Here is a 23652-nt window from a genome sequence, read left to right as displayed (position 1 = left end):
GCCCAAGTTGGCCTGGCATTCATATTGTTCCGTCCCAGCCTACAGAGTATCTGGGATTTTAGACATGCCCCACCATGCCCAGTGGTTTGTTGTTTTTTTCAAGTATACAAACCTGTTTTTGGTCTTCAGCGGTATTACTGACTTAGTCCCTTCAAATATCAGATGTCCCTGTCTCTGTCCCTGACCACCTCCTATTATAACCATAGCTCCCCTCGATATTTGTCATCGGTCAATCTACATTCACTTGCATATCATCTGTCCCCATTGTAAGTTCCACACCCCTCAGTCTTTTATCACCTCATTCTTAATATCTGGTGCATGACTGGCACCGAGACATTAGTCAGTCTCTGATGAAGGAAACGAGTAACACATCTTAAGGGCTTGGCCAAGGGGTCATAGAGAGGGCTATCTAACCCAGACATACCAAAGAAAAAGACCAGTGTGACAATCCTGAGGATGACCTTATTCACTTCAAGATATCTCACAAGGCACCCAAGCTACAAAAGGTGGCCATAGGAAATCCACTATCACTTTCGTACTTGTGAACACAAGCTTAATTGATCCGGATACTTGAGAGAAAATAGGGGTGTGAGACTGAGTAGGCAGAGGGCAACGTAGCATCTGGGCTGTGGGGAGGGAGTCCCACCTGAAGGAATCAACCCAACAAGGGTGGAGGGATGTCAATGCCAAAGAAACCTTGACTCCAGGGCAGCGGAGCCCAGCCGACTGGGAGGGGGGCGTCGAGTCTGCTTGTAGGAAGCCCTCCAGCAATCGCTCCCTAGACGGTGGGGCCTCCAGAGGCAGGCGTGCTTCTGGCTCCTGTGGGCCTTGACAATCACAGTCCTACCTCGTGGCTCTTTTCTCCCACCTACTTCGAATTCCCACTGTGAAAACTGCGAGAAGGAGCCCCCTGGAACTTTCCAGGAACAAGATAAATCTGTAACGACCATTCCAACGGACTCCGCTTCCGTAGGATACGGGGGCCGAGAGCGGCCAAACGTTGTCCTGGCCCCCGCAACGACCTCGAGTGCGGCCTGAAGCCCCGGGCGGCATTCGTTTCCCGACCCAGCTCGGAGGTCTGGCTCGCCCGGGGCGGGAACCGCGGAGCGCCGACCTGCACCGGGACCCCAGTGCTCTGGCAGCTCACGCGCTCGCAGGGGCGGTCCCGGGAGTCGGCCCCGCCTCGGGGGCGGAGCCTCGTAACTCCTCCTCCTCCTGGCGGGCGGAGGCTGTTAGTGCGCGGCAGCCTCCGGTTACTGACTAGTCACAAACTTGAGGGAGGTGGACATTCAAGCCGCCTAGGATGTGGAGGTGCGGCCGCCACTCGGGGCCGCCATCGCTGCTGCTGCTGCTGCTCCCGCCGCTGCTGCTCTCGGGGCCCGGCGCTTACGCGGCCCGGCTCTCCGTGCTCTACTCGTCCTCTGACCCGCTGACGCTGCTGGATGCTGATACGGTGCGTCCGACTGTGCTCGGCTCCAGCAGCGCCTGGGCGGTGGAGTTCTTCGCCTCCTGGTGTGGCCACTGCATCGCCTTCGCCCCGACGTGGAAGGAGCTTGCTAATGACGTGAAAGGTGAGAAGTGGAGGTCTCCCCCGGCCCACCGGCAGGTCCCGCCAGCCGTCCCGCTAGCTTGTCCCCTCCCCTCGCGGCTTCCTTGATCCATCGCAGCCCCTCCCCTCCCCCAATCCATAGCCTTTAAGTTCTCCCAGGCCGTGTCCCCTGGTCCTCTGCTCCTGCGTCTTCCTCTGACAAACCTTTGTCTCCATCCTTGGAGAGGGTTTTCTTGTTCCCTGTGCTCTTCCTTTCTCCAATCCAACTTTGTAGCAGCCTCCTTCCTCGTCCAGGGATCCCTTCTTGCCAAATTCCCTAGCTGTTGAGGTGGAACAGTGCTGGGTAGAGAGTTGGCATTCATTCTGCCGCCCCCACCACCTTTCTCCACCCCCGTGGCAAGTTACATAGTTGGTATACACATTTCCTTTCTCATCCTTATCTTCATCGGGTGGTTTTCCTGTTTGCCTGCTTCCAATCCAGGCCTCTCTTGACCTGCTACCTCTAGCTCCTTAGCTTCCAGGCCCCATTCTTATTTCCCTTCTCTTTGGGTCTGGACTCGCTTAGACCTTAGCCTTTAAGCCCACGAGACTAAACTATATGTAGGCCTTGATGTGTGACTGGCCCGTGCTCCATGCTCCAGTCACAGGTCTGGATATTCCTCCATTCTAAAATGCCAATTATGGGACCCACTCTTCATTTAATTACAGCCTACGGGGTAGCAGGATAAGAAAACCACCAAACATATAGAGATTTTTAAAGTGTGCTGTATTATAGGAATGTTAAAATATTCAAAAACTTAAGACTTGCAGATGAAGGAACATGCTAATAATGGTAATTATTATATACCAAGTGCTTAAATAGTAGACACTGTACTGTGTACTCGACAGAATTTCCTCTCTACAGCCTAAAGATCCCAGCTGTACAGACATCTTTCTAACTCAAGTCAAGGGTGCTGGGGGTGGGGAGGGGGGCACGAGTGGCACGGTTGTGGGGACTGGTTCCCGATTTTGTCACTTCTCTGTTGAGTGTGTTCCCTGGCTTGTGGTGCCAGGCAGGGGAATAGCAGAGCTCTTAACCCGAAGTAATAGTTGGATGAGAACTGTATGCGTCTTAGTTAGGGCCAGGCATTCTTGAGACAGGAAAACCAGCCCCTCAGCCCCTCTCCTGTGTAGTTTATGGTTCTCCACAAGCTCAGAGGGTGTAAAGAGCGCCTTTGTCCATGGTCATTCTCAGACTTCACCTCCCCCTCCCCTGAGCAGCTGGCAAAGTGCTTACTGAAGTCGTCTCTGGAACGGTATGTGTTTTTCAAAAAAAAAATAATTTTCTTCAAGACAGGGTATTTCTGTGTAGACCTGGCTGTCCTGGGAACTCACTCCGTAGACCAGGTTGACCTTCAACTCACAGAGATCCACCTGCCTCTACCTCTTGGGTGCCACCACTGCCTGTCCTCCAAAATAAGTTCTAGCAGCACTTAGAAGCTCTTTTCCCTTGCCTCCAATTTATACTTAACCCACATGCCTCTCAGTCCCCATCATCCATGTGACAGGTCCTTCACATTATTTTAATGATGTCAGCACATTTGGTCAGGGCAAGAGGGAGAAAGAATGTGGGCTCTGGAGCTGAAACGCCGAGAGCAAGTCATGCCAGAACAGTGCAGGCCCAAACATCAGAAAAGTCCTCCATCTGTTTCTACGTTGAGTCTCTAAGAGGTCTCTAAGGGCTACATGGGCTCGCTCTAGAAGGTTCTTGCATTTTAAGAGGGCTAAAGGGAAAGATTAGCATCCAGCTGACTCACATGCTTGGCCTCTTACAACCCAGAGTTCTCCTGTGAACTGCATAGCCAGGCACTGACACAGCCTGTTTATATATGAACATTTCCAAAAAGGGTCTCTCAGGGAGCGGCAGTCCTTCTCCGAAAAGAAAAACAAAAGCAAATCTTAACTTGTGGAAGGAGAAATGGAGACATCAGAGGATAAACCAGGAGGAAATGGGAGGTAGGGGTTTCAGTGGAAACTGGGGGGGGGGGGGGGCTCTTTTTGACCATGGGGGTAAGTCATTCCTTTAGCAAGATTGTAAAGGTGGATGGCAGGATCTAGAGCTAACATGAACACTGAGCAGTGTCTTCCACAGTTCCCTCTGGAGAGGCATGGGCTTGTCTCACTTCTGTGTTCTGAGGTTCCCTGAGGACCGTAGCCACGGGCTAGCAGATGGCTGCTCTCAAACCACACTGAGTGGCATCGTAGCAGTGAACTGCCCTTACCAGCTGCTACAAGTGTTTTCAGCAGGAGCAGAGAGAGTGCACGGACAATCATGGGGGCTGGGAAGAGGGTAGGGAATCCTGGCCAGCTGGCTTTGGGCATTTCATCTGACCGGATGGGGCTCATTTCTTAGCAAGTCGAATCTGATGGTAGGTTCTCCAGGAAGTCGCTGCCCTGGGGCAGAGCCCTTGTTTCTGAGAGTTTGTTTACCCCTTTCTGTTCCAGAGCAGCTCCTGTTTGAGAAAATGATCAGGTCCAATTGGAACCTTCATTACTATTCACTAGCTAATCATTCAGCAAATATTTATTGAGTCACAAAGCATTGATCGCATAGCAGCTGGGGCAATGAACTATACATAGCAGGAGAATGGGCAGCAGTAGGAAGCTGTGTTTGAAACAGACAGAGGAATGGTTCACCTACTTCTCATGGTAGGAATTCAGATAGAGGGACAGTCACGCACAGAGGGCTAAGTGGGGAGTCAAGCCTCTACTAGGCTGGCTGTTACACACCTCTCTCAGGCCAGCTCTGCGCTAAGGACTTTTCCTCACTGTTCGAGAAATGAATGGTGACACTCCTCTTCCCCACACCCTCCATTTATTTAGGCTCTTGATTATGAAGGTTCAAGTTCAAGATTGGGGAGCTCATTGTCTTGGGTCTTTGGCAAGATGAAATACATCCTGGTATGAGTGCATGTCAGTGAGTGCTCACAGCTTGAGCCAGGAAACAGCAAAAACATGTCCTAGAATGCTGGTGGAGGTTCTTTGTTATTATCCTTAAAGGTTTGTCTGCTTTTATTTTATGTGAGTGAATGTTTTGCCTACATGTGTATCTTTGCACCATGTGGATAACTGATGTCTGGAGGCCAAAGGGGACAGTGGGTGGGTCCTCTGGTACATAGTTTCAGATGCTTGTGAGCTGCCGTATCAGTGCTGGGAACCGAACCCAGGTCCTCTGCAAGAACAGCAAGGGCTCTTCACCCCTGGTGGAGGTTCTTAACTTGGCAATTTCTGACTTCCCAGCGTAGGCAGAATGGGTGGTGGTTTAGGGTTTTCCATGTAGGAGAGCATCAGCTTACACGGAGCTGTGGGGTTTACGTTTTTAAGACATACGTGCCTGAGCTACAGTGGGTACTGTGGGCTTTTTCTTTACTTCTGGGAGCACAGATAACATCTTGAATGTGTGTGCCTGTGATGCCTACCACAGACTATGGTCTAGGGAGGGAGCGCACTCGTGACAGCCAATGGCCGAAGCCTCACAGGATTCCAAATGATGGTATGAAGGAGAAAACTTGCCGCCAGTGCTGTGGCACCTCTTGACTCAGGCCTGGACTGTCCGTCTCGTGTCAGGAGTAGAGGAGGCATTCTGTCTGTCTCATGACCTCACCGCCTTCAGCAGGGAGCAAGGAAGAGACATGGCGGTGATGGTGTAGCATTGAGTAGCAGCCTTTAAGTAAGGTATGTCTGCTTAGATGGGGCAATCTGAGCTGAGAACAGGCCAGCACCTAGTTACCAGGTCTTCCTGGCTCCCGGTGGTTGGGCTAAGTTTGTATTCCTGTCTTAATTAAAGGATCAGGCTTGCTTAACATTCAGAGGTAGCATGGTCCTTTTTCTTGCCAAGAGTTGTTTGCCATCTAGAACCTGGACAGGTTTTGGAGCTTCAAGGGGCAGTAGGTCTAGACTATTTGTCCTGGCTCTCCAGCCCACAAGAAGCTGAGTCCCAGAGAAGAGGCATGTGGATCATACGTGTGTTAGTCAGGTGTTGCCATGAGTCATTCTTCTGTCTCTAGGCTCAGGGTTCTTCTTGAAGCAAGGAGTCTGGGAGGGGAGCCTACCTTAACACTCCAGAACACACCTGTGTAAGGGCATAGAGGAATTCCCACAAGCTCTCTGCCTCATCCACCATTTCAAAATTTAGGGCCTCTCTTCCTTTCCACCGTCCTTTTCCCAGGTACTGTGTTCTGCCCAAGTCTAAGAGTAGTAGGAAGTATTTCTCCCCATGACCGAGTTGAAAGGTGTAAGAAGCCAGTCACCAGAAAACCCCTCTCACTCACAAAGCACTAGGACTGTCCACACAGCTGGGCTGTGCCAGTAGGTCACTCAGATAAAGAGCAATTAGTTTAAGTATCTTACTTGATTTTTGCTTCCCACCCCCGACTCCCACCCCAGGATGGGCTTACTCTGTGTAGTCCTGACTTCCTGGAACTCGCCTAGCTGACTTTGAACTCAGATATCCACCTTCTCTGTTGGGCTTAAAGACGTGCCCCACCACTGCCCAGCTAGTGTAAGTGTCTGAACTGGCTTTTATTCGTGATTCTGGAGTCCTTTAATGTTTCCACCTATAACATAGAGTTTCTGATGGACTGAGTTGAGGATATGGCTTTATAGACTAAATGGCTAAAAACAAGAGGACCCAGAAGAGAAACAAAAAATTTGTTGATCATGTCATAGTTACTTTCTTTATAAGCTTTGGAGCCGTGGTTTTCAACCTTCCTACTGCTGCCACCCTTTAATGCAGTGCCTCATATGGTGGTGACCACAACCATAAAACTCTTTCAGTGCTGCTTCATGGCTCATTTTGCTATTGTTATAAATTGTACTGTAAATATCTGATATGCAGAATATCTGATATTTGACCCCAAAGGGGTCTCAACCCACAGGTTGAGAACCACTAGTTTAGAGAGGTAAGATTTCATTACCATGTTGGCTAAAACTGTGTTAACTCTCCTGATCTCTTGGGAGGTCAGATAACTTGGTTTCAACTTAGTGGCATAGAACTTCATAAGCTGTTTCTATTTTTCATCTGTTGCCCCTGGTGCTTTTGCTCAGTTCAAACCAGTGGGAAATTATATTTAATGTACTAGAATCATGAATAGCCAGGTCTACAGTGTTTAGTACACAGTGCATACTATAGATGTATGTGTCATGATGGATCTTCAGGAGACTGACATTGAGACACCTGAAAAAAATCCCTTGGTCAGAACTTAACCAGTACCAAACTGGCCCCAGCATTCACCTCCACCACCCTTTGAGACTGAAGCAGGTCAGAAGAGGCAATGGCTTAATTTCATAGAGCACAGGTAACCAAGGTGTAAAGAAAGCAAGGTAAGCCCAGTCGGTGACACATGCCTTTAACCCCAGCACTTGGGCAGCAGAGGAACATGGACCTCTGTGAGTTAGAGGTCAGCTTGGCCCATACATTGAGTTCCAGGCCAGCCAAGGTGACATAGTGACACCGTGTGTGTGTGTGTGTGTGTGTGTGTGTGTGTGTGTGTGTGTGTAGGGGCGTGTATGTATGTATATATATGTATGTATGTGTGTGTAGGGGGAGTGACAGACAGCAAAAGCAAGTCCAACCATCATCTTTCCTCCTGTCCCCCACCTCTGACCTTATCCTTGTCCTCCCTGCATCCCTATTGGAAATCCAGTATTGTAACTGTTGTCCTGCTCCGAATCCTGGGATTAGTTTTAGGTCCAAGGCTCGAATCCTCGGTTCAGATCTTAGACTCACCATCAGTTAGCTTACCATACCTTGGGCTTGGTTATCTGATCTGTTTTATAATTAAGGAAAGCAGATGTGGAGATAAATGCTTTAGTACTTCCTCATTGGGTTGTTGAGAACACTGAACTAGATAAAATTGAGCACACAATAAACTCACTACATGTGCCGATAGCGATAGTGTAATCCTTTAAGTAAACCTGAAGTCCGGGTTGCTGTCAGGTATAGAGAAGGTGCAATTATTTCCGCCATTTTCTCTAAGAGAAGGCTATAATTGGAGCAGGAACATAAGTATAATGGTAATATCCTGACCCTCGTACGGTGGGGAGAGGAAGAAGTCTCATAGGCCTCTCAAGCGGTGAGGCTCCCGGTCTCCATCCTCACTGGCAGATAAGGGTGTGGTAGTCATGGGGGATGGTGGCAGTAAAGCATAATGATGCAGGACGTCCTGTTCTTTCCATTTCCTCCATGGTGTGTCGGTAGTTCTTAAGGACAGCTGGGCCTTTCCTGTAAGTCTCTCCAGAACAAAGTTCTGCTCTAGAGGCAGAACAAAAGATACTAGGCTCAGAGTGTGCCAGATGGCTCTAGGAGGTGGCCTGTGTGTCTCACTAGCCCCGAGTCTTCCTTTGGCAGGGGCACAAAAAGGACTTAATAGGCCCTCACCTGTGATTCAGTGTGAAACTCTGGACTTGGGCAAGGGCGATGACCATTGGCGAGCTCTTCTGTGACCTTGCTCTTTCCTTAAAGCAGTGGTTCTCATCCTATGTGTCATGACCCCTTTGGAAGTCAAATAACCCCTTTACAGGGGTCACCTACGACCATCTGAAAGCATAAATATTTACATTATAATTCATAACAGTAGCACAATTTCACTTATGAAATAAATAGCAATGAAAATAATGTTACGGTCAGGGGTTCTAACAGGATGAGGAACTGTATTAAAGGTCACAGCATTAGGGCTGGGAAGCACTGCTCTAAGGCATGCAGCAATGGTGAATGAACCTAGGCATTATCACAGGAGACTGCTTTAACTCCCCCTACTACCTAGACCAGGGAAAACTGAGGCTGAAACCAAAGAGAACATGTTCTCTAGCATTAGAACTACCAAGAACTGGGAGTCAGTCCCTGGTCTGGTCTGAGTGCCTACTGTGTGCTGGGAAAGGGTTGTTGGGCATCAGGAGGTCTAAAAAGCCAAAAGACAATAAGAGATGAACACTCTAGCCATGATGTGGGGCCTGGAACTTTGGGCACATGAGGCAGCTCTTCCTGGGAGAAAGTAGTGTTCCAGCTGAGCTGGAGCTGACAAGGGGAGTTTTCAAGGAAGGTGAACCTGAACCGGGTGGCTGCAGAGAGGCCCTTGTGTTTGGGGAGCTCCTGGAGATAAGTGAGAACCATGCTTTCAGGGAAGAAAGAAGCCTTTGGCTTTGCTTTGGATAAAGGCTAAAAGGGAACTAAATATGTGGACAGAGGACGGATGTAAAGACACTCAGAACTACCAAGGAGTCGAGAGTAGAGGGCAGCACCCTTAGAAGCATGGGCAGAAGGGACTCGTAGGTGGCTGGAGAGGCTAGTGAGGCAGAAGCACATTAGAGCCTACAGGAGAGGTAGGATGAATGAGGCTATCCCAGGAGTCCCTGTGGGACGCGCTTGGAAGGGAAGTAAAGCAACCAGAGCAGGTGTCCCGGCCACTTAGGACTGGACAAGAAAGTGGCCACTTGAGTAGGAGAGGACACTCAGGAGCAAAGAGGAGGCAGGATTTGGAGTCAGGTTAGCAAATTGCTGTGGGCAAACCACTGACTGTTCCCACAAGAGGAGCCATTACAAGGGGGAGACTGGAAAAGTCCATGCCCGACACACAACGTTGATTTCCTTAGTGCATCACCCACAGCGCTGTTGTCCTTAGTGTCTCAAATCCTGCAAGGCTGTGCTTTATAATTTGACACTGGCCAGGCTTTCCCAAGGTTTATGTAACTCTGCAGCTCATGGCGGCCTGACCTGAGTCAGAGCTCGGGAGAGTTGTTTATTACGAACTGATTTCCTGTTGGTTTCTGGTCTGTGCCATTTTTTGCTCTGCTAGTTACTTTCTCAGAGAGAAGCCTCTAGGCCTGGAGCCTGAAGAGGGACCAGGATCGATCTTCCTGACTTCCTCAGGCCTTCCTTCTGGAAGGGTCCTGGATCTCCTGCTTTCTTCCATCCCTAGGATTTGTGTGTCTGTTTGGGCGAGGCACCTAGAGGCTTGTGGGAAGGTTCACTGGGGAATACAAGTTCCCAAGGCATATTGATTCTCTGGGAGATAATCAACTTCTTAGGCAGCTCTTCAGGGACAACAGGTTCTAGGGGCCACAATACTCATTCTTCTTTCTTTAGCTCCTCCAACCCCTCGCCACATTCCACCAAGGCACTATAGAAATTCAAACACCATTGTAAAGCTGTATACCATGCCATTTAATTGCATCCCCCTCAGTGAAGACTGAGGGAACTGTCTCAGATGTCATTTTCTGAAGAAAGTAGGACTGTACTCATGAGAGCTTTGGGGTTAATGGCTGTGCGGTTTTGGATAGAAGACAACAGAAGGTGCCAGCTTCTCTTGCTAACTGGGGTCATCTTTATCTTTTCAGACTGGAGGCCAGCACTCAATCTTGCTGTCCTGGACTGTGCTGAGGAGACCAACAGTGCTGTCTGCAGAGAGTTCGACATTGCTGGCTTCCCAACTGTGAGGGTATGTGAAGGGGGAGCTACAGTTGGGTGATTCTGGCTGAGCACACAATCCTCTGTTCTGCATTTCCCTGGCACCTTCCTGGGCTGCTGAGCTCTGAAGTTCTGGCCCCTGGAGCACTGTCCTTCCATCTGATGAGGCATCTATCTTAGAGGCAGAAAAGAAAGGGGTGCCCTCATTCCGAGGAAGTCTGTCTTTATGGAAGAGAGGACATGTGCTAATGTTGGCAAGGGTAGATCCCAGGATTGAGTGAAGTAGTTGTAACATAGGCTAGTAAGGGCTGCTACCTCTCAAGGGTCGTTTTAATTGTTCTCACTTCTGACCCCCAACTCTTGGAGGTCTGATTATAGTCTAAAACCAGGATACAGACTCTGAACTGTGCATGGGCAGGATCACCCTCTGGGGACCTGGTGGTTCTTCAGAGACATTAGAATGCTTCATTCTCATCAAGCCTTGACCCACTGGAGCTTCAAAGTGACTTACAGGGACAACCTCACCCCCACAGTCAAAATGTGCAGTGTGTCAGGTGGCAGGGCTTCCAGCGACAGACGTCACCAACAGCCAAGGCATGAGGGTTCTCCTACCCAGCTCTGGCAGGAATGACATGAACCCGCTGATAATCCCCTGTCAGGGATCACAGGACACCAAAAATTTTAAAAATTTTAAAAATAATTTACTTATTTATTTTAATTTTATGTGCATTGTGTTTTGCCTGTATGTAGGTCTGTGTGAGGGTGTCAGTTCCCCAGGAACTGGAGTTACAGACATCTATGAGTTTCCGTGTGGGTGCTGGGAATTGAACCCGGGTCCTCTGGAAGAGCAGCTTTTAACCCATTGAACCATCTCTCTAGCCCTTGAATGACTGAACAATTGTCATGGTTCTCAAGAGCCCTTACACAGCCCAGAATAATACAGTTGTAGCAGTTAAGGTAGGATAAGGGCTCCCCAGGGCTCAGCCCTGCCCACCAGAATAGTATCTAGATAAGCAGTTTGTCTACAGCCATTAGAACTATCAGGGGATGCCTTTGAAGGCTGAAATGCCAAGTATTATCCCTGGAACAAGATATCTCTGAGCTCAGGGACCTCAAGTTTCAGTCAGATCCATGAGCTGGTACTCAGCCTGACCACTCAGCGGTTCCATCTCCAGGAGTGCTGACCTCTGGAGAGCCCCCACTGGACTCAGAGGCTCCCCATCCCAGAGGCATCGCTTCCTAAATGTTCACCACTTTAGATCAGGACCCAGGCCCAGGCCCTAAGACCAGGTTGGTTTGGGGAACAGTGAGGCAAAACCGTGGCTCCTGCCACATCCAGGGAGGCTCTTATCAGCCACCTGCTTAAATAGAAAATCTCCCTGGCAAGGACCCTGCTTGTCCTCAGCCCCCAGATAGGTAACAGTACTTCCGTGAGAATCCTCTGTCTTTGTGCAGAGCCAGAGTAGGCAGTGCTAAGTGGGAAAGCTGTGGGGATGCCAGGGTGGCAGCAAGAGCCATGCTCCATAGGCTCGCAGTTTCCTCTCTCTGAGTCCTCAACACTGTCTAACCCAGAGGGAGAGCATTCAGGACATGCAGTCGGGGCTCAGTAGGGCTGACACAGGGAGCTTTCTGTTCAGCCAGGGAGGAGCCAGGCACCTGGGTGTGAGGAGGAAGCCCAGATGGTGGCAGGTCTGGAGGCTCCTCAGCACCTGCCTAAGTCACGAAGTACACGCAGCCTGGATGCCTCAAGTGATTAATCACCTTGCCTGCCCAGCTGGCTGTGGGAGAGCCTGGCAGGAAGCTCACCCGGTCGGTCTCGCTGGCTTTCCCCTGTTTCCAGACAGGTAGCACCTGGCTGGGCCAGTTCAGTAGACAGATGTCCATTTCCTAAGCTCTGTCTGGCCTCCCTTGGCAAGGCTTCTTCCCCGAGGGGCCTGCTGCTTAGTTCCACCTATGACCAAATGGTTCAGGCTGTCGGTAAGCCTCTGCTCTTAGACTCTAAAAGACTCGAGGCAGTACCTTTGAAATGATTTCTTCCTGTGGCTTGCAATAAGATATATATATATATATATATATATATATATATATATATATATATAATTTCTTGTTGCATATATATTTCTTATTAATTACATTGTGATCCTGAATTTGGTGTGTGTTAACTATTGCTAAAGCAAAAGTTAATGATATTTTCTGTTAGGGGAAAAAAAAAAAAAAAACCTGGCTGTCATTTACTACTAAATTGACCACTTCTAGAGTGTTTTAAAACAGTAATCACACATACTTCAGGTCTCCAAAGTCTTGCTCATGAAAGCCTAAAGTGCCTGTAGACACCTTGGCCGGGCACCCTAAAAGGCAGAGCAGAGTTGAAAAGTCAGCCAGCCAGCCAGATGGCCCCACTGCCTGCCGGCTGCCCTGTAGGGACCAGGGCCTGACTTTGCTCCCTACCCGTGAGAGAGCCCTAGGTGAGGACTCATGTTGGGTAGGGATCCTCACATGGAGAGAGTTTTGCTTGTGTGATAGGGACATACCCACACAAGTCTGGCCACCACAGTGAGTGACATGTGTCACTGTCCTTTTTCTCTGCCTTCAGCACCTTGCCACTATACGCATGTGTTAAATTTCCACTTGCCCAGCCAGTTTAGAAAATACCTAGCCCTAAAGGTCGGGATCCTGCTCCATCAGGTCCCCGCTAGGCTGCAGCAGAATGCCTTTGGGAGGTGAACTGGCAGTAGGTTTTTGGCTGAACAAACCCTAGGCCAGAGCAGTGCTTCTCATTATGCAGGGAAGGCCTATTTAGTGAGAATTACATGGAAAAGTACAGCAGAGAGTCTTCTGTCTGAGATGACACTGTCCATCAATAAGATTGTCATGTACAAAGAAAGGTCTTACCTGTGGAAGTGCCCGGGCACTGGCATTGGGGTTGGGGGTGAGGTGGTAGATGTTAGTTCTCCTCTTGTTCCCTGATCTAATGGCAGTTTCTGTGTGGGGGTATATCCTAGGAATCCTCTGAAATAGCAGCTGTTGATGGGTCTGTCATCTGGGTGCACAGGCTTGTGTTCCCAACTGGCACAGGACACAGATGGACATCTGGTTGGGAGGAAGGGAGCAGTCTGTGGTGAATGCTGGAGGGGTTGGCCTCTCTTCCTGAAGTCTTCACCTGCTCATCAAAGAGGCCCTCCTGTGGGAGGGGGCTCCAGATGTGTGTAAGGGTGGGCAGGGTCTGACTAGGACAGAGGAGCATGGGCAGAAAGGTGAGAGCTAGGGCCTACTGTGAGCCGAACTGTGTGGTGTGGCATGTGGTATGGTGTTCAGGCTCATGTTGAAGGTGAAGTGGGGCAAGGGAGAAGGAGCCCAGGAATGGCAGGTTCTTGGAAGCCAGGAACACTTGTAGAGTTCAGAGCCTGGGCTGTCACTCTGTAAGCTCCTACTGGAACGCTGTAGCCTGAGGATGAGTTCTCAGGATGACAGAAACAGCTCAGGTGCCTCCTGCTCTCTGAGAAGTGGGCATGGGCTCCCCTCTCCATTGTCACCCGCTGACTTCCAGACACCTTCTTCACTGATCTTTCCTAGTGTGAAGATTAAGTAACTAAGGCTGTCAGTCTTTCTGAGCTCATTATGAAATGCTTGAAAACCTGATTATGTTTGAGACCTGGTCCTATACACTTGGCTCCAGTGCCACCACCAGTCACTACTGGAACTTGTGCTTTTGGTTCCTGGTGTCTTGTCATGTGCTAACAGTAGTCCTGCTGTGTGGAAAGACTGGAGCCTCACAGGAGCAGCAAGTCAGGGGAGGCGGAAGCTCCTTCCTGGGTCTTGTTTTATGTTGACGGATGAAAAGACAGCAGCAGGCTGGAGAGATGCCTCAATGACTAAGAGCCTTGTTAGCTCTTGCAGAGGACCCAGGTTCAGTTCTCAACACCTTCATGGTGGCCTAAAAGCATCCTGAACCCCAGGGGATCCAATGCCCTCCTTTGACCTTTGCAAGCACCAGACACAGGCATGGTATATATGCATGCATATGTGTAAAACATATATACACATAAAATAAGGGAAGAGAGAGAGAGACAGAGAGAGAGAGAGAGAGAGACAGAGACAGAGACAGAGAGACAGAGAGAGAAACAGAGACAAAGAGACAGAGACAGAGAGACAGAGAGAGACTGACTGTTAATGAGACTGCTGCCTGCTCTCAGAGAAAAGACTCTGTCCTGGATGCTCTGTTGATTTTTCTCCAGGGTAATTGACCTCAGATGGCACACACCTCCATGACTGACTTAATGAGAATACATTTTCCTGAGGACAGAAATGTGCCCTGACTAGATTTCCATTTGAGCCTTCAAGATGATGAAAGGGCTATCACTGCTGGATTGGACAGAGGTCTGCTAAGCTGCTAAGTGTGCTAGACACCATCGATACCAGGCACAGCGGGGCTTACAGCAATGTATAAGCCGTGAGAACTGCCCAAGTCAGTCAGGTGGGTGGCTGTCTTAGTCACTGCTCTATTGTGGTGAAGAGACACCATGACCAAGGCAACTCTTATAAGAGAAAGCATTTAGTTGGGGGCTTGCTTACAGTTTCGAAAGGTTAGTCCATTATCATCACTGTGGGGAGCATGGTGGCATGTAGGTAGGCATGATGCTGGAAAGGAGTTGTGAGCTACATCCTGATCTGCCGGCAGAGAAAGAGAGTGGGGCAGGCAAGCAGACAGACAGACACTGGGCCTGATTTGGGCTTTTGAAACTTCAAAGCCCACCCCCAGTGACATACTTTCTCCAAAAAGGCCACACATACTCCAACAAAGCCACACCTCCTAATCCTTCTCAAACAGCGCCCCTCTCTGGTGACTAGGCATTCAGACATAGGAGCCTCTGGGGCCTTCTTATTCAAACCACCACAGTAGTTACTGCATGGGATGTTCAGGTTGAAGTTCACTGTAGTAGGAGTGTGTGGAATGGTGGCAGGTCAGTTTAGGTTCAGTTCTTGAAAGGAAGGCCTTGAATGTATTGAGTTTGGATCCTACTCATCGACCGTGCAGAGCTGAAGAGGAATCCCGTAATTATGCCTTAGGGAAGGAAACATAGTGGCAAGACAGTTGAAGAACAGATTGAGAGAATAGTATTTCTTTTATTTTCAGTGTGTGTGTGTGTGTGTGTGTGTGTGTGTGTGTGTGTGTGTGTGTATTTGGAGGTCAGAGGAACTTTCAGGAGTCAGTTCTCTCCATATACCATCTAGGACCGCGGGATTGAATTTGGGCTTTCAAATTGGCAGCAGGCTCCTTTGCCTATTGAGCTACCTCCCCGGCTGAGGACTGACATTCCTGACCCATGCAGAGAAAGCAAACAGGAGCTACTGTAATAGAGCAGGACCTCAGTTTTCACCTGTTGGCCCTGGGCTGTTGAAGAGTTATCCCCAAGGCGGAGTTGCAGAACTCGCCAGATAACTGGATGGGGGTTGTAGCTAAGGGCAAAGCCAGTGTGGGCAGCAGGGAGGAGGACTGGTTACTGGGTGAGGTAAGGCACAGGTGCAGATGGAGGTTGAAGGAGGGTTCACTCAGCATTGGTGTGTGGGCATGGGGCCCTCACACCTCTGTGGAGTTTAGCAGATGGAACCGGAAGTTAGGACAGGAGAGTACCAGAGACACAAGGCTCAGATAGTAAATGTGTTGGACAAAGTGAATGACTTGGTAACAGAGAGCAGTAGGTTTGTTATTCATTCATTCATTCATTCATTCATTCATTTGAAAGTATAAACAGAGTCCTTTCCTCCTGGTGGTGCCTGTAAGGGCGCCTTAAACACAGAATGATCTGCTCTGATGTGGAGCAGCAGGAGAGTCTAAGAGCAGCAGATGGGAATTAGTGATAGTGGCACAGGGTGAAGTCAGGACAAGGGCTAACAGAAGCTGGTCTGTGCAGCAAAGCAGGGAGGGTGGCTACATGGAAAAGAAAAGAGAGAGCTTCAAGAACATGTATATGAAAACAAAATAAAAGCCAGGCAGGGAGGTGGAGAGCAGCTACTGCCAAGAGCAGGAGAAGCACCTGAAAGACAGCTTGGGACAGCTAGAGAGAATCACCACTCGGTTCTGTCGGATGATTTTAGCGGAGTGGTGGGCTCAGAGGCAGGGCAGAGATGTCTGCGGAGCAGAAGAGACGTTTGTCAGTGCAGGGAAACAGGAAGTGCAGAGACTGAAGAAAGGAGGTGTCTCTCTAGACCTGTGCTTCCTCCCTTCTGTCTTTTACAGTTTACGTGAGGAGGCTTAGGAGCTCTCTAGCCTAGGAAAGGGGCTGGTAGAAAAAGCATTTAATGAGAAAGATACTAATTGGTAGGAAAAACAACTCCAAAGTCCACGAGGTATGGGAGCCACATTCTCAGAGGGTGATACCATCCCAGAAGGAAACTGGAAGCTTCTGAACACCGAGAAGGTTGATAATGGCCCAGAACTCCTTTAGCCGTGCAGTCTGTGGGCGGGGCTCGTGCGGGACTCTTGAGTTTCTGCAATAGATTAGAGCTTTGAAATTTAGGCTCAAGGAGAGGCCTTTTGTTGGGGGGAGGCCAACACCTTTTAAGACAAGGACTTGGGCAGCCTGATAGCTGATGAAGGAGAGGCACCATGTTGTTCTCCATAGCTCTGAGAAAGGCACACCACCGAAGGTTGGTCCACGGTATGAGAGGTGTAGCAGTGAGCTGAAGTCTGTCCTCCCTGTCCAGAGGGAGCACAGCAGCTGTCGCACACTGAGCAGACCACCCTGCCTCTGAGCAGCAGTGTCTGTCCATAGAGATTCTTAGAGACCCATGTCCTCACTTCATGTCACAATTCAGGAAATTTGTCATCAGTTTACAAGTATTAGAATAATAATTTTACTAGGTCCAGATTTGTCCAGTAACTGTCAAGGACATGGGCGCATTGTGACATATGTAAATGAGCTGCTTTTATTCATGAATAAAGTATTGCATTCATATTTTGAAAAAAGAGTGGAGTAGAGAGCAGGAGGAAGGCAGTGAGGTGATAGGAAGCAGCCAATCACAGGTAGGGATGGCCGGCCACTGTGGTCTGTTTCTCTTGTGAATTTTCCCTTCCTGCCTACACACGAATGGAACAGACCAGTCCTAGCTGGTCAGTATTTCATGGTGCTGAAGGGGTGTGTATAGGAGGGAGTGATAGTGATGGAATTGACGTTTAATGAGTCAGTTTTTATATGTACTGGCTCCTGTGCCTTAATTACTCTCAGTTTTTGATTATTGAATCTTATAACAATTCTAGGCTGGTGGTACCACTTTATATATGATATCATTTTATATATATATGTATATATATATATATATATATATATATATAATTTTATATCTCATTTAAGAGATTAGCATACTGAGGTTTAGAGAAGCAGAAAGATTTTCAAAGGCCACAACAAAAACATCAAAGCCAGGTCTTGAACCCCGTTCTGCCAGACCCTATGGCCTTGACCCAATCAGCTGCTTGGGATAAAGCTGAGGCTGTGCTGTTGGAGATAGAGGACTAAACTTGCAAAAAGTGTTCCTGCTAGCAAAAAGAAGAAGCCTTCAGGCTCTTCTGCAGACAACTTGTCTCCCAGGACAACCGACATTCTCTCTCAGGGTAGGAGGGCACGGGTAAGAGGCCTGCAGCTATCTTGCCCCTTGGCCAGAAGCCCGGGTTGTAAGGTGTTGCCCAGTGTTCCTACTCACCTCTCCCCCTAGTGACACACTAGGCCTGGGATGTCACACACTTGGGAAAGAGTACACCGTGATGTTGAAAGAGGCTAATGTGTGCTACAGTCCTGGTTTTGTAGGCTCAAGTCTACCGCTCAGTAGGACCTGTCCTGGATCCTTGACCTTTGGCTGAGTGCCATGATGGGCAGGCAGTGAGTTCTCACTGAGAAGATACCAGTCATAGAGCCCCTGTCCAGGACATAGAACAAGGGCAGATAGGCACACGGGCAGCCAACACTGGCCGAGGAGTCATTTCCTTCTTCAGACGGTCTGCATGGAGACCACCAGTGACTTCACGGTTCACTTGACAGCTTCCAGGAACTATGTGCAGATGCCAGGCATTGGGTCTCTAGTTAAGTTGCTGAGCTGCTGCCTCCAGGTTCTAAGGGTGCTTTAAGCATTGGGGAAGAATTGAATGTCAGAACACTAGAGAGGCATCACAGAACGAAGCCTCCCTGCTGTCAGGGGAAGAAAGTGAGGCTCAAGAAGGAGAAGTTGTCGCTAAGCAGCTTAAGTGCCACCACTGACCACTCACTCTTGTCTGTTCTCAGTTTTTTCAGGCCTTTACCAAGAATGGTTCTGGAGCGACACTGCCAGGTGGGTGCTCTGACTCCGGCTGTTATGTTGGCATTGCCAGCATCTTCTCCAGCTCTTCTGGTTTACCTGGGTTCCTACAGGGTGAAGAGGGATCTCCAAGTGAAGTCTGTTTGGGTTTTCCCATATGTCTTCTCAGAGAGCCTGGCAGACGTCTCAGGAAAGCCCATTTGAGTAGCCCTTCAGATGTGCCCCATCCAAAGTCCTAGGTCTGAGGGTGGGGCACCAGGTTCCCAGAATAGCTGTTATGGCAAAATGAGGTTGATTTCAAAGAACAAACCTGCGGCCAGTTCTGAGGGAGCCCTCTCTGCCCTCAGCATCCTTGACCCCTGGCTGTGTGCCGTGATGGACTGGGAAGTTCTCCCTCAGGACACCAGTCTCAGAGTCCCTTTTCCAGAAAAAGGAGTGAAGGCAGATCAGCACATGGAAAGCTAACATTGGCCAAGGAGTCACTTTCGTCTTCAAAGAAAGAAAGCCATGAGTGGCTTTTCACTGATGCTCACTAAACAGTGGTCAGTAGCTGTGTGCAGAGATGGGTCTCCCGCTAGTCTTCAAGCCATGCAGCCCTCACCTCATCACTTCTCAGGAAAGGGCTGGCATGTGCTTTTTCTTGGAATTGGTGTGAGGACCCTTGTTTGTGACTGAAACTGGCAAGGATGCTGAGGTCTGCTCTGTCCTGATGCCCTCTTCCTGTTTTCGTTTATAGGTGCTGGCGCTAATGTGCAGACGCTGCGTATGAGGCTCATCGATGCTCTGGAGTCCCACCGTGACACATGGCCCCCAGCCTGTCCACCTCTGGAACCTGCCAAGTATTTTGGTTTGGGGCAGGCTTAGTGTGGCATGAGGCTCAAGCATGGAGAAGGTGTTGGGAACCACAGGGCAGAGGACCCACGTTCATTCTTCCTGTGGGGTAGATACTCAGTGTGGCAGACATACCTTAGAGTAGCCACAGGTGACTCCTTTCTGCTTCAGGTGTTGAGGAGCACTGTGGCCTTCTGGATGGAAGGAAAAGTATGTGAGGGGCTTCTCCAGAGTGTACTTGCTGCTGCTTCCTCTGGCTGCCCTCAGGAGTGTTTGTGGGTGTAGGAGGTTTTCTCTGGCCTAGTCCAGGTGAGGCCACTGACAGATGAGAGGGCAGAGGAGATCGATACCACCAGGAAGAAAAGGCTAGGACATTCAGAAGAGTAAAGTCCTGCTAGTAAACTGATTTTGGACAACTGGTCAACCTGTGTTAATCAGCTTCCCAGTGACTCCTTTATTATCTTTCCAAATTCCTTATCTTCCTAGAGGTCCTCACAGAGACCCTAGGCCAAGCGTACACTCCTAATGTAGGTCGGGGTTCTACAACTGACTTTCTCTCTGGTGGTTGTTGGTTTCCTTTTTTCTCTGCTTTAACAAATACCTGAGAAACAATTTAGAGAAAGAAAGGTTTATTTGGCCTCATTATTTTAGAGGTTTCAACCCAAATTTGGTGGGACCAGTCAGTTGGAATCTGAGATTATACAGAATATCATGGCAGCCAGAGCATATGACAGAAGCTGCTCACTTCAAAAAGTAGAGAGAGTTCAGAACAGTACAGCCCCCAGGGACATCCAGGGGCATGTACCCAGTTGTATACTTACTCCAGCTAGGGCCCACCAGATTTGGCCATTGACTAGCAATCCATAGGCTGGGTAGTCTGATTATAAGTCAGACCCCTCATGAGCCAGTCAGCTCTTGACGATTGGGTCCACCAGCATGGGCTAAAGCCTTCAGCGCATGAGCCTTTGTGGGGACAGTTCCTGTCCATGCTATAATGTCATCCATCTAGGATGAGCTGCTTAGCCTGGACCCTGGTGCTTTTCTCTTTACATTTCCTCCTGGCTATGTCTCTGTCTCATGCGTTCTCTCTCTCTCTCTCTCTCTCTCTCTCTCTCTCTCTCTCNTCTCTCTCTCTCTCGCTCGCTCACTCTCTCTCTCTCTCTCTCTCTCTCTCTCTCTCACACACACACACACACACACACACACTATAATGTGTCTTCAGCCTTGGGGGCCTCAAGAGAGACAAAGTGACCGAATCTGTCAACCTGTCTCTAAGTGCTCCTTTTGATGCCCCTTAGGAAGAATATAGGCAGACACACGTGCTGAAACTTAAGCTGCCTCTTCCAGAAGGCTGAGGACTTGCTCCTCTGCCAGCCTCGGGTAGGTATGAGGATGTGGCCAGAGAGACTGGCCACCTAATGCCACCCAAGAGGCTGATGTTAGGTAGCTGCAGAACCTCTTTTATCCACCAAAGGCTCGCCTTAATCCCCACTCGTCTGTCATATCTACCCATACTGCCACCAGGCTGGGTTATGGCATTGACATAATGCACTCTTTCTGTTTGGAGGCATTTGCTACATGTCTTGGGTTAAGTGTGGGGAAGTGAGCCACCAGGATAAGAGAAAGATGCAGACTCCCCGACCTGTGTGCCTTCTCAGCTGCCCTCCTTAACATTCTGGGAGAGACACAGTATTCACTGAGTATTTAAAACAATCTGTAGGTTAGTTCTCTGGTTAAGAGGTAGAATTTGCCTTCTTAATTATTTCTACCCAAGAAAACTGGGCCTCACTCTCCTCACCTTGAGCTAAAAGGTTCCTGCACCCAGGACTCTAGTTCACTTCTTCCCTTTTTGTTCCTGTGCAGAGCGGAACATGCAGCTCTCCCACTGGCCATGGTTTGCTGTGGATCAGGGCTTGCACTTGATGGGTTCTAATCACTGGTCTCTTAGGGAACCAGTAAAAGCATCTTCAGTCAGCCTGGGCCTTCCCCGGAACGTGGAGACAGCTGGGCTGCAAGCATCCCTCCCCACCACTTCTCTTTCCCAGCCTTCTTCCCGTTTACTCCTGACTCACAAAAGGGACAGAAAGAAAAATATAAAACAATAAACCCAACGTGGGTTGAATAAAGCAGCGTGAGGTAGCATGAGTCGCATCCTCTGAGACCTAAGGGTTTGCTTTCCTTCCATTGGTGGGCTGGCAGAGGGAGGCCACAGGGTTATGGGAGACATGCTACACTGGAAGTGATGCATCACTGGGAGGAGTCTTAACCTCATTTCCACAGGCTATGGAGAACAAGTGACCCCATTTATCTCTTACAGGCTGAAGGATATCGACGAATTCTTTACAAGAAATAAAGCAGAGTACCTGGCCCTGGTCTTTGAAAGGGAAGACTCCTACCTGGGTAGAGAGGTGAGCTGCCCCAGCGTTTCTGACTCTCAGAAGAGACCCCGGGAGGGAGCCTGGTTCAGACCAATGCAGGCAGCTGATCCCTGTACATTTATTAGCCAGGCTCTGCCTGACCCCTGGTGGGACACATGGGAAGTGTAGGGGTTCCTTTCCATTTTAAACTTTGAGACCTGCTCTTACCTTTCTCTCTGAAACTAAAAAGTAACACCTGCTATTTACTGAGTCTATGACTAGATACCAACACATTGCTGCTAATCTCTAAACTTAAAAGAGCGGTGTAAAATGTTTAGGATCACACAGCTATTAATGTAGACCAGTGCTGACTGACTCAAAACCTGTGTTGTTCTTTCACTGCCCTAACTGCATAGAATTGGGGTTTAAAAAAAAAAAAAACAAAAAACAAAAAACAAAAAAACGAGGGAAGCAGACACATGAGAAGCCTGGTCCCTTGTGAGGAAGCTGGATCCCTGACCAACAGTGAAGGCTGCACTTCTCCATCAGTTTAAAGAATGTCTTTGGTCTGAGCCTTATTTCTAGCTATTGGATAGAAGTAGTTATGCTTATTCATATTAGAATTTATTTAAGACAATTTATTTTAAAAGCTGGATCAGGGCTGGAGAGATGGCTCAGCAGTTAAGAGCACTGGCTGCTCTTCCAGAGGTCCTGAGTTCAATTCCCAGCAACCACATGGTGGCTCACAACCATCTGTAATGGGATCTGATGCCCTCTTCTGGTGTGTTTGAAGACAGCTACAGTGTACCCATATAAATAAAAATAAATAAATCTTAAAAATAAAAATAAAAATAAAAAGCTAGATCAGTGGCCAGCATGTAGTAAGTGCTTTATAAAGATTCACCTCTTGGCTCGCTGTAGATAGCAGCCATTGTGCTGCTGCTCATGGACTTGCTACAGGTGATTTGGTGTGCCCATGCTTGTTACATGTTCCAAGGTCAAACACAGGTGATTGACAGATGCTGATTGGAGTCGGTTCTTCCCTCCCCTCACACAACAGGGTCTAGTTCTACACCTCTCTTCCTCAGCCACAGAGTAGGATTCCGTTTACTATCGCTATCTGTTCTCTTTACAGATAAGATTTAGTCTGATTTGGTTTTGTTGAGATAAAGTTCCACATAATGCAAGCAGGCCTCTAACTCACCAGGTAGCTGAAACTGGCTATCTTAGTCACTGTTCTATTGCAATGAAGAGACACCAAGGCTACAGCAACTCTTAGATTTTAAAGGGGAGGCGGGAAGCAAAAGCATTTCACTAAGTCTGGCTTACAGTCTCAGAGGTCCACTGTCATCATGGTAGAGAGCATGGCCGAGTGCAGGCAGTCATGGTGCTGGAGAAGTAGCTAAGAATTCTATATTGAAATCCACAGGCAGTAGAAAGAGAGAACCATTGGTCCTGGCTTGAACTTTTGAAATCTCAAATCCCACCCCCAGTGACACGTGTCCTCCAACAAGGCTATACCTCCTAGTCCTTTCAAATAGAGCCACTTTCTAAGAATTTAAATATATGAACCTATGGGGGGGGTCATTCTCATTTCAACCACCACATTCCATTACATTCCCTGCCCCCCCCCTTAGGCTTGTAGCCATATCATAAGGCAAAATGCATTTAGTCCAACTTCTAAAGTCCCCGTAGTCTTTCATAGTCTCAACACTGCTTAAAGTCCAAAGTTCAACGTCTCTTCTGAGACTCCTGCAATCTCCTAACTGTAACCCCTGTAAAGCCAAAATCGAAAGGCAGATCATGTACTGCTAGCATGCACGGGGTATATGTTACCATTCTAAAAGAGAGAAAGGAAGCATTGTGAAGAAACACCAGACCAAAGCAAGACACAAACCAGCTCGGCCAACTCCAAATGCTTTATCTCCATGTCTGATGTCAGAGTGCTCTTCGACAGCTATCCCACAACTCTGGCATCTCCAACATCTTAGGGTCTCCAATGGGATCCAGACTTCACTTTCACAGTTTACACAGTGGCCTTTCTGGGCCTCCATACAGGAGCACTCCTGACACACACCTGGCCTCAGCAGCTGACACACACCTGACCTCAGCAGCTGACACACACCTGGCCTCAGCAGCTGACACACACCTGGCCTCAGCACCTGACACACACCTGGCCTCAGCAG

The 23652-nt window shown here is 48.8% G+C and overlaps 1 protein-coding gene across 2 annotated transcripts in view; it reads left to right on the top strand.

Moving 5' to 3' along the window:
- Positions 1-1203: 1203 nt before the first annotated feature.
- Qsox1 (quiescin sulfhydryl oxidase 1) overlaps positions 1204-23652 on the top strand; it is a 38020-nt gene continuing 15571 nt past the window's right edge. For both annotated transcript variants that reach the window (XM_021197639.1, XM_021197637.1), the window contains exons 1-5: positions 1204-1571; positions 9923-10023; positions 18266-18311; positions 19015-19117; positions 21427-21517. In XM_021197639.1, the coding sequence (XP_021053298.1) occupies positions 1304-1571; positions 9923-10023; positions 18266-18311; positions 19015-19117; positions 21427-21517 (609 nt within the window). In that variant the 5' untranslated portion in view covers positions 1204-1303. The remainder of the gene's footprint in view (positions 1572-9922; positions 10024-18265; positions 18312-19014; positions 19118-21426; positions 21518-23652) is intronic.

Source organism: Mus pahari, chromosome 5 (assembly GCF_900095145.1).
Source record: "Mus pahari chromosome 5, PAHARI_EIJ_v1.1, whole genome shotgun sequence".
In the NCBI taxonomy this organism is placed as follows: domain Eukaryota; kingdom Metazoa; phylum Chordata; class Mammalia; order Rodentia; family Muridae; genus Mus; species Mus pahari.
The sequence above is the reverse complement of the archived record's forward strand: the minus strand, read 5'-3'. Positions and strand labels throughout refer to the sequence as shown.